The 14904-nt window shown below is 43.7% G+C and overlaps 1 protein-coding gene across 3 annotated transcripts in view; it reads left to right on the top strand.

Annotated features, from left to right (window-relative positions):
- The first annotated feature begins 308 nt into the window (after positions 1–308).
- The window catches only part of LOC125460759 (prostaglandin F synthase 2-like), a 36474-nt gene continuing 21878 nt past the window's right edge, over positions 309–14904 (top strand). For 2 of the 3 annotated variants that reach the window (XM_059652264.1, XM_059652265.1), the window contains exons 1-2: positions 309–785; positions 5468–5635. In XM_059652264.1, the coding sequence (XP_059508247.1) occupies positions 564–785; positions 5468–5635 (390 nt within the window). In that variant the 5' untranslated portion in view covers positions 309–563. The remainder of the gene's footprint in view (positions 786–5467; positions 5636–14904) is intronic. The other variant, XM_059652263.1, reaches the window with a different exon arrangement.

Below are 14904 nucleotides of genomic sequence, written 5' to 3' on the forward strand. Positions count from 1 at the left end.
TCCCACCCAGACCCATCCCCATATGACCCGCCCAATCTGCACACCCCTGAACACTACGGGCAATTTAGCATGGCTAATCCACCTAACCTGCACATCTTTGGACTGTGGGAGGAAACCGGATCAAACCAACACAGACATGGGGAGATCGTGCAAACTCCACACAGTATTTACACACCTCTGGAGCAGTAAAACTGTTCAAGTAGTCTTTTATCACATTGCTGTTTTTGGAAACTTCCTTGTACGGATTGGCTGCCATGTTTCTTGAATTACCAAAGTGATAACCTCTCAAATTCCTCGCTGGCTACAAAATAGTATGTCCCCAGATGGGGACCGGTGCTATCTAAGTGAAAGTCACTTTCCTTTCGAGGGTACATTAGAAATATATTGGAACGGTGCTTTTAAAAAAAACTGAAAGAAGCAGATCCAAGCAAGAGGTTTATTTTGGTGTAGAGAATGTTACTTTAGTTTAAAAGGTCGCCGTGTATTTTAAAACAACATTGCGGCGCGCCGTGTGTTGGCTGTGGGCGACTGTGGGCATTGAGCTGGGAGCGGCAGTGGGTGACATGCGGGTTCGTGACCAGCGGCAGGGCTGGTTAAATCCAGGCTTGGAACGCCCTATAGCTCCAGGCTCCACCCGGAAAATATCGGGTTGTATTAAAAGCCTTAGCTCAGCGGCATCCATGAGAGCGGCAGAGATGGGCGATTCAGTGGATCCGTGGCGGGTTCCCTTCTGTGATGGGAACAGCATCCCAATCCTGGGATTGGGCACCTGCTCCTTGGACAAGGTGAGGAGGGACGGCTTGGCGATGAGAGAAGCTTGTGTTTTTTTTTATTTCCCAGTCAGCTAACAAACCTCTTGTTCGTTGGAGGAAGTTACTGCAGGGATTACAAACTGTCGCAATTCTCTAGGTTAACATTAATGCTGTCTGACCAATTATACTGGATTCTCACCGCAGCTATAACTTAACAGATCTTCACATTCTCAAAGCACATTTTTAAAAAGCTGTCCTGTAGCAATTCTGAAAGGAGCGTCAAGTTGCCAGAAGCCAGGATTGCTGCTCTTGTCGTTAGAGAGCGAGAGAACTAGTAACACGTTAATTCGGGTCATGAGTTGAGGGTTGAGGTTGCCCTTCAGCGAGAGAGATGTGAGGTGTTCATGGTACCATTAGATAGTGTGAGAATTGAACTGTTGGTATCTCACTGCATTATATCAATTGTACAGCCAAAAGTGTTACCAACTCTTGCAAGAAGCTTTAGAACACCTCATTTTCTACTTGGGGACCCTGCAGCCCTCTGAACTCAATATGGAGTTCAATAATTTTAGGGCCTAAACTGTCCCATGACCCAGCTCCCTAACCCACACACCAGACCTTGTAAACAGTGATACTGGGAACTGCAGATGCTGGAGAATCCAAGATAATGAAATGTGAGGCTGGATGAACACAGCAGGCCCAGCAGCATCTCAGGAGCACAAAAGCTGACGTTTCGGGACTAGACCCTTCATCAGAGAGGGGGATGGGGTGAGGGTTCGGGAATAAATAGGGAGAGACAGGGAGGTGGACCGAAGATGGAGAGAAAAGAAGATAGGTGGAGAGGAGAGTATAGGTAGGGAGGGGATAGGTCAGTCCAGGGAAGACGGACAGGTCAAGGAGGTGGGATGAGGTTGGTAGGTAGGAGATGGAGGTGCGGCTTGGGGTGGGAGGAAGGGATGGGTGAGAGGAAGAACAGTTTAGGGAGGCAGAGACAGGTTGGACTGGTCATGGGATGCAGTGGGTGGAGGGGAAGAGCTGGGCTGGTTTAGGGATGCGGTGGGGGGAGGGGAGATTTTGAAGCTGGTGAAGTCCACATTGATACCATTGGGCTGCAGGGTTCCCAAGCGGAATATGAGTTGCTGTTCCAGCAACCTTCGGGTGGCATCATTGTGGCACTGCAGGAGGCCCATGATGGACATGTCATCTAAAGAATGGGAGGGGGAGTGGAAATGGTTTGCGACTGGGAGGTGCAGTTGTTTGTTGCGAACCGAGCGGAGGTGTTCTGCAAAGTGGTCCCCAAGCCTCCGCTTGGTTTCCCCAATGTCGAGAAAGCCACACTGGGTACAATGGATGCAGTATCCACATGGCTTGCCATTACACACCACCTGTTGTTAGTATCTCATAGTCCCCATTAACAACTCTTCACCCTCCCAGCCTGATCGTTATCATGGCCTTTGTCTGTCTAACTGTTCTCTCTCTTTAGGCTCTATACTATTGTTTACGCCCCACCCAACCCCCATTTTCTACACATTAATTGATGTTTTCCCAACCACCATCAGTTCTCAGGAAGGGTCACCGGACCTGAAACATTAACTGATTTATTTTTCCTCGCAGATTCTATCAGACCTGCTGAGCTTTCCCAGCGCCTTTTGTTTTTGTTCTTGAAAGAAATGTAGCCTCGTGAAGGTGGACTGGGTTACTTCTCCACATCTCATTTCCTCAATGTAGAGGAGACCACATTGTGAGCAGCAAATACAGTAGACTAGACTGAGTGCAGGTACAGTGGAGGGAAAGCACTGCTTCACCTGGAAGGTGTGTTTAGGCCCTTGGATACTGAGGAAGGAGGAAGTAAACAGTTAGGTGTTACACCTAGAATAGAGTCTCCCTGTAAAGACTATTTCATTACCTGAGTTTCTCTGTCTCTGTGGCATCTGTTCTGATTATGCCAACTTTGACAAGGGGGCCTCTGAAATGTCCACTTTCTTCCTCAACCAAGGATTCCACAGCACCGTCATTAGCAGCCCCCAGCTGGGTCCAACCCATCTCCTGCACTTCGGCCCTCAACCCTGTTCCTCCGTCAACAGCAATAGGTTCCTCTTGTCCTTACTGACCATCCGACCAGCATCCACATCCATGGGATCATTAGCTACCATATCTGCCACCTCCAGCACGATGCCAACACCAGACACATATTCTCCTGTCCTCCCTTTACAGCCTTCTGCAGGGACCATTCCGTCTGGAACACCCTGATCTACTCCTCTTTCACTCCCAACACCCTCCCCACAGCTCCAAGGTAATTTGTCATGTAACCGTGAAAGGTGACCTGCCCCTTTACTTCCTCCCTGCTCATGATCCAAGGGCCCAAATATACCTTTCAGGTGAAGCAGCACTTTACCTGCACTCCCCACAATCTAGTCAACTGCATTCATTGCTCCCAATGTGGTCTCCTCTACATTGGAGAAACAAAGCATGGATTGGGTGACCACTTCACAGAACACCTATGTTCCGTCCACAAAAAAAAGACCCTGAGTTTCAGTTGCCTGCTATTTCAATGTTCTATGACCAACATCTGCCTCAGACTTGTTATGGTGCTCCAGTGAACCTCAGCACAAGCTGAAAGAAACAGCACCGCATTTTCTGCTGGGGAACCCTACAGACTTCTGGACTCAATACTGAGTTCAACAACTTTAGGGCTTTGGCTGTCCGTGTCCTTATCCCTATGCCTCCACACACCAGGCCTTGTTCTTCCATTGTGTGCAATTACACACAACCCATTGCTGACCACTGACAATCCCCATTCGTAGCTGTTCATTCTCCCAGCCTGATTGTTATCCACTCCTTTTGTCTGCCTAACTGTTCTCCTCTCTCAAAGAGCTCTATCAACATCTATTATTTATTCCATACTCCTTACCCCTTACCCCCTCTGCTCACCCTATCCTCTGCATCTAAAAATTGGCATTTGCTAACTACCATCACTTCTTAGAAAGGGCCACTGGACCTGAAACATTAACCATGATTTCTCTCCACAGTTGCTGCCAGATCTGCTGAGCTTTTCCAGCAATTTCTCTTTCTCTTTCTGATTTCCAGTATCCGTAGTTATTTTTAGATGGCTTTTTAAAGGGTTTAAGGAGCTAAAGGGATTGTGTATGATATGATAGTTCAAGCAGAACTAGCAGATAAACAGTTGACTGAATGGCCTCATATCACTAGTGGTAGGGTAGTTTATGCTTTGAAATGGTAGCATTTTCAGAATTTCTTTTTTTTTTCGTAAAACCTCTTTGGATGTCTTATTGTAAAAGCAGCATTTTCCAGTAAGTCTGAGGACCCCAAATGTGGGCTTTATTGGGGATTGTGTGGGGAGGTAGCAGTGTAGTCTTCCCATGGTGTCAGCACCCACTGATGCACCTTTCTGGCACACATCCCCCTGATTCGCTGCCCTATTAAAGATCGCAGGTAGGTAAGGATTGAGCTGATGCTGGTAGAGGCAGGGGTTAACCTTGAGATGGGTAAAACATTGGTGCAAAATGGCCTTGCTACAGTAATTCTCTGCCTCTGCAGAGTGAATAGTTGACCTGGTTCCCTGTCCTCCAGAGGCACAAAGGAGAGATTGCTACCCCTACTTTTCCAGCCTCTCCAATTCTGCTTTAATCTGGTCTCCATAGGACAGGGAAACTCCAGGTCACAATCTTTTTATAAAGACTCTGACTCGTTCAAAGTTAAATAAGCTGTTGACCATGTTAATAATATAACAAGCTGTATCAATTTTTAATAATTTGAACTTTGGATTATAATCAACAGATTTTGTGTAAAATAAGCAGTGTTCAGTCTGAAGTTTTGACCTCAGTTGACCTTCATTGGTGGTGAACTCTCTAAGGTGCTTCCAGGGGATAGAATCATAGAATTACTGCAGTGTAGATAAGGCCATTGGCCCATTGAGTCTGCACCGACCCTCCAAATAGCATCCCACCTTATTACAGTAACCCCACATTAAGCATGGCTAACTGGCCTAACCTACACATCCCTGGGCAATTTACCATTTCCCCACTTTACCTAATCTATACATCTTTGAACTGTAAGAGGAAACTAGAGCACCCAGGAGGAAACCCACACAGACATGGAGAGAAAGTCACGTACGGCTGGAATCAAACCCAGGTCCCTGGTGCTGTGAGGCAGCAGTGCTAATCACCCTGCAGTCGTGCCACCCAGGAATTGTAGGAATAGGAATTGACTTAGCTCCTCAAATCTCTTTAAACATGTGGTGATACTAAGGCTTATCTGTTACCAAACTCCACCTTTTGTCCCATTGTCATGGCTGAAAGAGCAAATTAATGCCACCTATAAATGCAAGTTCTTTCTTTCCAGCAACTTCTACATATTTCATACTCCCAACATTTTAAAACCTGTGTCTGATCTATCGAGCCACTTCAGAATCTTGCGTGTGCCCTGTTGGCCCAAGACGGTGCCTAGCCCGAGATGGCCTGCTGTCTGAGTTGGGTATTCTGGCTAGGGCATCATCTGCTTTCTGTGCTGAAACTGAGAAAGAGGCCTATAGAAATGAAACAGGGGTCCTGCCCTCCTCGCAAGAAGGGGAAACTGAAAATAATTGCTGTCCAGAAATGGGGATAAAGCCTACCTGGCAAGTGAAGCCTGAACTGAATGGATGGGTGTCGCTGTATATTTTGAGTGTAGCGTTAATGGGTGGTTTGTTTTGACAGCCTGTTAAAGGTGAGACGGTGAAAGCTGTAAAGGCTGGTATTGAAATTGGATATCGTCATTTTGATGGAGCCTTGATGTATGGCAATGAGGATGAAGTTGGTGAAGCCATTCGGGCAAAGATTGCTGATGGAACAGTGAAGAGGGAAGACATCTTTTACACCAGCAAGGTATGAAGTTTGATCCTCTTTTTGTAGACAGCCACTGGTAGGTGCAGTGTATTTGGATGAACTTCCAAACTTTGACGAGACTTTCCTCGAGTGTATAACAGTTTTCAAGATGAGAAACATCGATAAGTCAAGATTTATAAACTAAAAAAGGAAGATGAAATATCTTCTCTTTCTCAAATATTATTGTGTACATGTGTTGAAAGGGAATGAGCAGAGAGGGGAAGAGATGGAAAATGCAATGGATGCATCAGAAACTGCTGGAGGGGAACATCTGGAGAAGAGTTTTCTATCAAGGCTGAAACAAATTAAGATAAAGGAAGGAGGGGGAAAGAAAGGATTGGCAGTCTGGTAGAGAGAGCTTTTATTCTTTATTAGATGTGGACATTGCTGGCTGTGTCAACATTTATTGCCCAGAGTCCAGAACCAAATGTAGGTCTGACTGGATAAAGATAGCAAGAGTTCCTTGTCCAAAGGGCATTAAAGAACCAGTTGTGATTTTTAACGATCAACTATGACTATATAGCCACCATTAGACTAGCATTTTAAACCACACTTGTACTGCTTATAAATTTAACCATCTGCCATGGGAGGGGCTTGTAGAGGGAAGTGGATAAAGAATTGGGTAACCCATTAGGGAGGAGGAAGAGGAAAATGAATCTGAACAGAAGGATAGAGAGAAAGGAAGATCAAGGAAAAAGAACTGGAAAAAGATTGAAGGGGAGAAAAGAGGAACAGGAAGGATGCAGAAAAGATTGGCAGAACCTATGAGGAGAGTAGGGTGAAGGAAGGGGTTTTGGGGTAGAGAAGATATTTAATGTAAATTCAGGCTGAATTAGTAATGTTGTGTTTTGAGCATGATATGCAGTAGTGAGAAGATACAGGGACAACCTTAAACCTGGGTAGAATTTCAAAGGATATTTTCAATCTTTCCCAACTTGTCTTATGGAGGGACTTAGGAATGGGACTACACTGTTTAACCCATCAAACGCCTTCCAATTCAATCACCACCTGGGTGATCTGTGCCTTCCAACATTTGCACACCAGAACTGAATCTTCATGGAATTTTTTTAAAATAAGGATTTCAATCTAAATCTTGAAAGAACCAGTTGGTTTACTATCCAATATTGTGGAGAGAGAGAGAATTCCAGATTTCTGCTATTGTTTGAAACCTTTTTATTTCTCTCCCTTTCCTTCTTCTTAATGTGCTAACTCTTGCTTGGGTACAATTACAAATGGCAGAGAGAATCGTAAGTTTGGCTATTTAACCCATCAAACCCAGCCTGGTTCTGTCTAATGCAATGAGTGTAGTCCGTTCTTTTTAGCCCTACAAGTGAGTCATGAAGATCACATTGTGCCCCCGTTTTTTGTTTTGAAAGGACTGTCCAGTTAGTCTCACTTCCCCACTCTTTCCCTATGGCCATTTCATTTCAGACAATGCATTCCAGGTCAGGACAACTTGCTGTAATTTCTTTGCCCTCTTGTTGCCTCTGGTTCCTTTGCCGAATACCTTTTTAAACCTGGGAGATCCTCTGGTTACCAAGGTAGTTATCCCTGACCTTTCTTTTTCTTCACTCTTCCAAAATTAATGAATTTGAATGCTTCGGTCAATTCTTGCCTTAACCACTCTGCTCTAAGGAGAAGTCAAGTTTTATTTTTTAATCCTCTGGCCAGAATTGGTCACACACTCTTTCTGGTGCCTCCCTCCCTCCGTCATGTTTTATAAATGTTCCACATATCTTCTTTATGGCAATGTTAATTTTATAAAGTCAAGAATCCCACATCTCTTTCAACAGTCTTCTCAATTTGACATGACACCTTCGAAGATCTGTGGACTTTTTCTCCAAGATGTCTGTTCCTGTGCCCTTTCAACATTGGACCTTTTACTTATTATTGCCTCTTTCTAATTGTGATGATACTATGGCTTTAAGAGGCGTATTTCGTCCTTTTTGAGAGGTTTTAAGGCAGAGGTAACGAGCTGCCTATTTGAATCCAATAAAGTAAACCGCTTGTGAGGCCTTAGGTTCTCTTTTGAAGTTGGAACCAAAAAAAAGAGCCTGAATGGGGGAGGTCAAGCTCCCCCAGAGCCAGGATTTTTCGTTTCGGTTTTTCAGTAGCAGTTGTTGGGCTTTTGAAGCTAGGCTTGGAAACTGTAATGCATTCTTTCCCAGCTTTGCTGTCTCTCGCACTCCCTATCTCTTTCGGGCTCTCACACTCTCTTACTCTCTCGCTCTCACTCTCTCACGCGCTCTGTATTCTTGCTTGGTGTTTTTTCCTCCTGGACCGGAGAATTGCATGTGAGACTATCTGTTTTACTGAATTTGCCTTTGTCAAGGGTGTCTTTATGGGATGTTATTATTATTATTAGAACAGTTACTGTTTAGTAGTTAAATAATCTGTTACGCTGTCATCTATTATCCTGTCAAGTTATTCCAATTTCTTCCTTCTTTTGTTGTATTTTAACTGTTATCCGTGAATGAAGTGTGTTTTGCTTCAAGACTGGTAGTTTGACTAATTGAATTGGATCCATAATACGTTTGCCTGGCATTTGCCTTGGAAAGTAAGTTAGTCTGGATGCTGTCTTTATCATATAATCTGAGGGTTTGAGCTGGTCCATAACACATTCTTCGCACTATTTTCAAAATGTGTTCTGATTGCTACTTGTCATTGGCAGACATTAAAATGTTTTCCTGTTTACCAGAGTCTAGGTCATTAATTTGATGTGAAGAAGAGCAGCAGTCCCTGCAGTGTGCCTCTGAGAAAGCACTGTCCTCCCATTCTGAAACACAATTGTTTAGTGTCACTCTGCTCTCTGCCCTTTGGTCAATTGTGTAACGGTACACTAATGCTCCTTCTAATCCTGTGGCTATCCAGTCAGATAATGTCTTTTTAGTTAAAACTGCCTTTCAATGTCCACATGCATGTTAACTGCAGCCCCATTAGCTCTCCATTTCTTTAGCAAATAATTGACCAAATTAAACATTAACAAATCTCTACAGGCTTTAATTTTGCAAATGCCACTCGTGTTCTCGTTTCTCAAAGCTTTCCTTCCTCCAATGTTGATCTGACTAGTTTATTAATTACTGGGTTAATTTCTCTCTCTTACTTGGACACTGTGTGTATGAAAATCTCCAGTCGTCTGCCACCACTCGTGTGTGAGGAAGAATGGAAAGTTGTGCCCACAGCCTCTGCTATTCCATCACACTACATTTTAATACCCTTGAATGCTTCCCATTTGGACAGGTTCTTCTATTTTACAGCATGCAGAACCATTCATTACTTCCTGTTCTCCATTTTTAATAGATTTCTCTACTTTCTCCGCTTGTGCTGCGACATTGACACACCCTTAGTGAAGGCAAAGGCAAAATACTTGTACAGTATCTCAGCTACAATCTCTGTTTCCACAGGAAAACCTCATTCTTAGTCCCTAATCAGACATGCCCTGAGTACCTTTTGACTAATATGTTTATGGAATACTTCTAAATTCTACGGAAGAAAAGAGAATTCTGTCACACCTTTGGATCTTGCATTCATCAGGACAAGATGACCATCCCAAATCTCCAAAGGAATAACCATTTATACTTCTTGAGAAGAGAGTGTCGCTTTGTAGGCAGTGGACTTTGAAGAGAAACTGACTTGATGCAGTTTGTTGGATTACGTGTGTTGAACCTCCATGAGGATAGTGGAAGTAGGGCAACAGGATATTGACAGGATGCAGAGCTGGGCAAAGAAGTGGCAGATGGAATTCAACCCAAAAAAAGTGTGAAGTGATTCATTTTGGAAGGTTGAATTTGAATGCAGAATAAAAGGTTAATGGCAGGATTTTTGGCAGTGTGGAGGAACAGAGGGATCTTGGGGTCCATGTCCATAGATCCCTCAGAGTTGCTACCCAAGTTTATAGGGTTGTAAAGAAGGCATATGGTGTGTTGGGTTTCTTTGGTAGGGGAATAGACTTTAAGATCCGTTACGTTGTACTGCTGCTATACAAAACCCTGATTAGACCACACAAGGAATATTGTGTTCAGTTCTGGTCACCTCATTTCAGGCAAGATGTGGAAGCTTTAGAGGGGATGCAGAGGAGATTTACCAGAATGCTGACTGGACTGGAGGGCAGGTCTTGTGAGGAAAGGTTGAGGAAGTTGGGTTTTTTTTCATTGGAGCGGAGAAGGATGAGAGATGACTTGATAGAGGTGTACAAGATGATGAGAGGCATAGAGTGGATAGCCAGAGACTTCTTTCCAGGGTGGAAATGACCATTACGAGGTGGCATAATTTTAAGGTGACTGGAGGAAGGTATAGGGGAGATGTCAGAGGTACGTTCTTCACACAGGAGAATTGTGGGCACATGGAATGCACTGCCAGCAGTGTTAGTGGAGTCAGATACTTTAGAGACTTTTAAGCGACTTGATAGGCATATGGAGAATAGTAACATGTAGGGTATGCAGGATAGTTTGATCTTTAGTAGGATAATAGGTTAGCACAACATTGTGGGGCGCGAAAGGCCTGTAGTTGCTATACTGTTCTATGTTCAAACTCAGTGGAAGACGATGCTCCCCAAATATCCCCATCCTCAATGATGGAAGAGCTCAACATATGAGTACAAAAGATAAGGCTGAAGCATTTGCAACAATCTTCAGCTAGATGTGCTGAGTGGATGATTCACCTCAACCTCCTCCAGTGGTCCCCAACATTACAGATACCAGTCTTCAACCTATTTGAATCACTCCATGTGATATCAAGAAATAGTTGGAGACACTGGATACTGCAAAGTCAATGGACCCTGAAAACACTCCTAGCACTGAAGACTTGTCCTCCAGAGCTTGCTCCTCTAGCGAAGCACCCCCAGTACAGCTACAACACTGGCAACTCCCCGACAATATTAAAAATTGCCCAGGTATGTCCTGTACACACAAAGCAGGACAAATTTTGCTGCTTGGCCTGCTGTGTTCATCCAGCTCTACACCTTGTTATCTCAGATTCTCCAGCATCGGCAGTTCCTACTGTCTCTATAACAAATCCAACCCAACCAGTTACTGCTCCATCAGCCTACTCTCGGTCATCAGTAAACTGATGGAAGGTGTTGTCAACAGTGATGTCCAGCAGCACCTGCTCAGGAATAACCTGCTCAAAGGTTTTTGAGTAAGTCTGTAGCTCGTTTGGTTGGCTCATTGAGCTGGTTCGTCGTTCCACAGACATTTCGTTATCCTGCTGGGTAACGTCATCAGTGTCGCCTCCAATGAAGTGCTGTTGTGGTTTCCTGCTTGGTATTTAAACTCTGATGTCCATTTGAGCTGGATTACCTCACTTCTGGTTTTCCTTTGCAGTGGAGTGTATATATAAGGTCTATCTCTATGTGTTTGTTGATGGCCCTCTTAGTGCAGAACCAGGCCTCTAGGAATTCCCATGCTTGTCTCTGCTTGGCCTGTCCCAAGATCCTGGTGTTGTCTGATTCGAAACGGTGGTTTTCCTTATCCATATGGATTGAGATGAGTGAGTATTGGTCATGTCTTTTTGATGCTGGTTGGTGTTCATGTGCTCTTGTGGATAATTTTCTTCCGGCTTGTCACAGTGTCTGCAAGGAATCTTGTATATAACGCTGGTTCTGTACATGGTGGGTAATGAGTCTTTGGTTCGGGTTAGCTGTTGGTGTAGAGTTGATGTGGGTTTGTGTGCTACTTTGATGCCAGTGGTCGCATGAGTCTTGTGGCCAGTTCAGATATGTTCTTGATGTATGGTAGCATAATGAGTGTGTTCAGGCATGCAGTGACTTCCTATTGTTTGTGCAACAACACACTGCAGCAACCTGGAACTGCACCAAAAAGAAGAGTACCTCCTCCAAGTATTCAAGGACAATGGATCCCCAAACAACTGGGTCAGACAATGCCTATTACACAAACATCAGTACTGGTACCTTGAGGGATCACTGTGTATGCACGTCTTGCATTTGGTCTCTACATTGTGGAGGAAATAATCACCAGCAAGCTCCCAACACTGCTTCATCTGGAACAGATTGTTTGGGGTCTTGGACAATGAGGAGAGAGGAACTGAAAGGTGGGCGTTATCTTTCTTTAATTTGTATGGCAGGGCTATTATGGTAGGAACATAAGGGTGACTGAAGAGTGGACCAGGAGGGAATGGCCCATTTGAAATGTCTAAATGCTAAACTTATTTTCCCCATGCCGTCGCTGTCTCTCCCTGGCCAGAATTCTGAAGGGATGTGAGGAGAGAGGACTTGGAGGCAACTTTTCATTTTATTCCACTCATTGAGGCCTGGGAGAACATACACCTGGGAACCCCTGTGCCCTCTTCCACATGGTTTTCTGATTCCTGTTAACCTGCACCTCCACAGAATAAAATTGAGCATGTCTGGGGCACTTTCTTCCAAGTGAATTTGCAGAGTTGGGGATTTTCATGCAAGTATAAGAGCTCAAATTTGGTTCTGTGTCAGCCACTGTGTGATAGTCCTTCGATTGGGAACTTTCAGTCTGGGTCTCTTTCTCTACCGACTCCCTTCCTGTCTCCAGTGCTCAGCGTATTGTAGCATAGCAACTGTGCCCATGCTCAGTAACTGTAACTGGATTCTTTGAATGAAAAACTTTTTATTACCTTAGTGTCTTCCATATGCCTCCTACTTGTCAAATTGATTTAAGCTGATTCTTCTATGTTTCTAAAGTGTATCTTTCACGTCATTCTCAGTCTGTCCTCCAGTCTTGGAAGGCAGCATTTTTGAAAGCAAGATTTGCATTTTCAGGATCTACATTGTTGAGATACCCTCCCTTCCCCTCACTCTCCAATTCTCCGCAGCAATGCTTGTGCTTCAAACAAGGAACATTGTTTCCGAACCAGTCATTTGTTTATGGGTGTTGTCACCCAGCACGTAAGTAGAAATCAAACCATCCAGAGTTGTGATGTTTTTGGGACAAAGGTTGTTATATATCCAGCCAGAGGCATTTCAAATTCAAACTGAACAAGCGGTCAAATATGAATTGTTTATTATCTGTTTCTTGCAGATTCTTTCTGCTGGTACATGCATGTATACTAGCCTCAAACAGAGAATACACAGTTCAATTTTCAGTATATTGCAACAGTCACTCAACTTCATGTGAAGCTCAAGTAGCACTAATGGTTTGTGAAAGACCTAGTTCTACTGTCTCTCTGTCAGATTCCCCTAAGATCCTTGGAGTGATGATAGTTAGAACGCCTTTTTCCTTATCCTTATTGATCTGCTGGCAACATAAACTGGATGCTCTAAGTAACTGGCCTTTAAGGTTACTGGGAATTTTAAAAATGATTCTTGATTCCTTATTTGGAGAAACAAATGCTTTATAGTGGCAGCTATCAATTTTACAGCAGTAATTAACAGTGCTACAGAAATTCCCTCAGCTTTATGTGTAAGTGAAGACAGTAGCAATTGCTCTTTCAATATAGCAGTAGGGAAGGATTACATTGTTCAGCAATTACATTTTGGGTTTTGACCTATCAAATAGCTTATGTGCTCACCTCGTTACCAACTTTCACAAGACAAACATCAGGTTTATCAGATGCCTAACCTTGGAACTTGTTTTTCTCACATTATCTCCTTCCTGCTCCCTATGCACTTCACAACAATCTTGACCTAGCATGTGACTGTGCCTGTAGAGTTTAATCGCCTGTCTCCACTCACATGCATGTCCTGGCTATTGCTCTGGACCAGAACTTATTAATTCTACTTCCTTTTTCCTCTATTGTTATCCGACCCTTCATCCTGCTACCTTTCTTTTCACTACCATTGGGTACACCATCCTCTCAAACTGCATTCTTCAACGTGCCTCATCTTCCATATTTAACCAGCTGTAAGCCCAAATGTAACTCTCTTTCAAAAATCCTGCATCCTTCTTCTATGCCATCCACAAAATGGATCCTTGAGGCTTTTGTTTTGTAAGTTCATCACTTATTAACTTACACTTTCTGTACTTCTCTTTCCTTCACATGGTCCATCTCTAACACTCCCCTTGCCTTCACTGCTTCCATTACTGACGACATACATAACAAATCCACTGACTCCCACAGTTACCTGACTACACTTCCTCACGCCCTGCTTCCTGGAAGGCCTGCATTCTGTATTCCCAATTTCTTAGTTTCTGTCAAATCCATTTCCACTGAGCTACTTCTGACATTACCTCCTTCCCTTCAGCCGGGAACCCCCACCACCTGCAATGACTAGCTGAATCCAACTCATTCCCTGCACTTCTACCCTCACTCATTCCCCTCCCTCCCAGAATGACATTAGGTTCCCTTTGTTCCCACTTTCCACCTCACCAGTCTGTAAGTTTAAAGGATCTCTGTCGTTTCCACCACCAAGTAAACGGTGATGTTGTGTGGCAGTCAGCAGTAGGTTTCTTTGCCCATGAGACTTTGCGAGGTCACAGCTCCCAGGGTGACTCTGTCTCCTGACTGTATATACTGCTCTGCTGCCACCTCTGGTGGGACAGGATATCACCCAGGGATGTTCATGGTGTTGGATTGAACAGTATGTAAGGTTAAGTTCTGATTCCTAGCCTATCTTTATCCTTTTCCATAACTGCTTCAAATTTAACTGAATGATAAACGGCACCAAAATATTTTCTCAGTGCCGCATCCACTCTCCCTGAGAAGGTATGGGGCAGACCTATGGTACCTCCTGTGTGTTGATATAACTGTAACGTATGGAGCTTGTGTTACACTCATGTATGGCAAAGTACTAGTCTGACTGACAATCCTAAACTAGTTGTCAGTGTAATTCTCTGCACATTATGGATCCATTGCAGACAGAATCTGTATATATATTGTTCTGAGGAAAGGTCACCTCACACAAAACATTAATTCTGATTTTGTTTCTTCACAGATGCTGCCAGATTTGCTGAACTTGTGCAGCAACTTCTGTTTTTCTTCCTATGTATACATATTGTACCTGTTTCACCACAACAAAACATGTGACAGCTATTAGTTGGTTTATTTCTTGGGCAATGCCTTGACAAATCAGAACCAAGTTGCCTGATTCAAAATTTAAACAATGTTTGATAGTTCACTGTGAGTCATCATTCATTACAGCATTCTCCATGGCAACATCTCTAACAATAAATAATCTCCTCTCATATAGTATATGAGTTTGTTTCCCTTAACTTTGGTAGTCTTGCAAATTGTCCTGATGTGTGTAACAAAAATCATGAATGATATTTTTTTTCAGCAATGCCCAAGTTGGATGTCCGTTGTATTTCAGATGGTTATTAGTTGTGCTCAATTATGGAAGCAGA

The sequence above is a fragment of the Stegostoma tigrinum genome, chromosome 18 (assembly GCF_030684315.1).
Source record: "Stegostoma tigrinum isolate sSteTig4 chromosome 18, sSteTig4.hap1, whole genome shotgun sequence".
In the NCBI taxonomy this organism is placed as follows: Eukaryota; Metazoa; Chordata; class Chondrichthyes; order Orectolobiformes; family Stegostomatidae; genus Stegostoma; species Stegostoma tigrinum.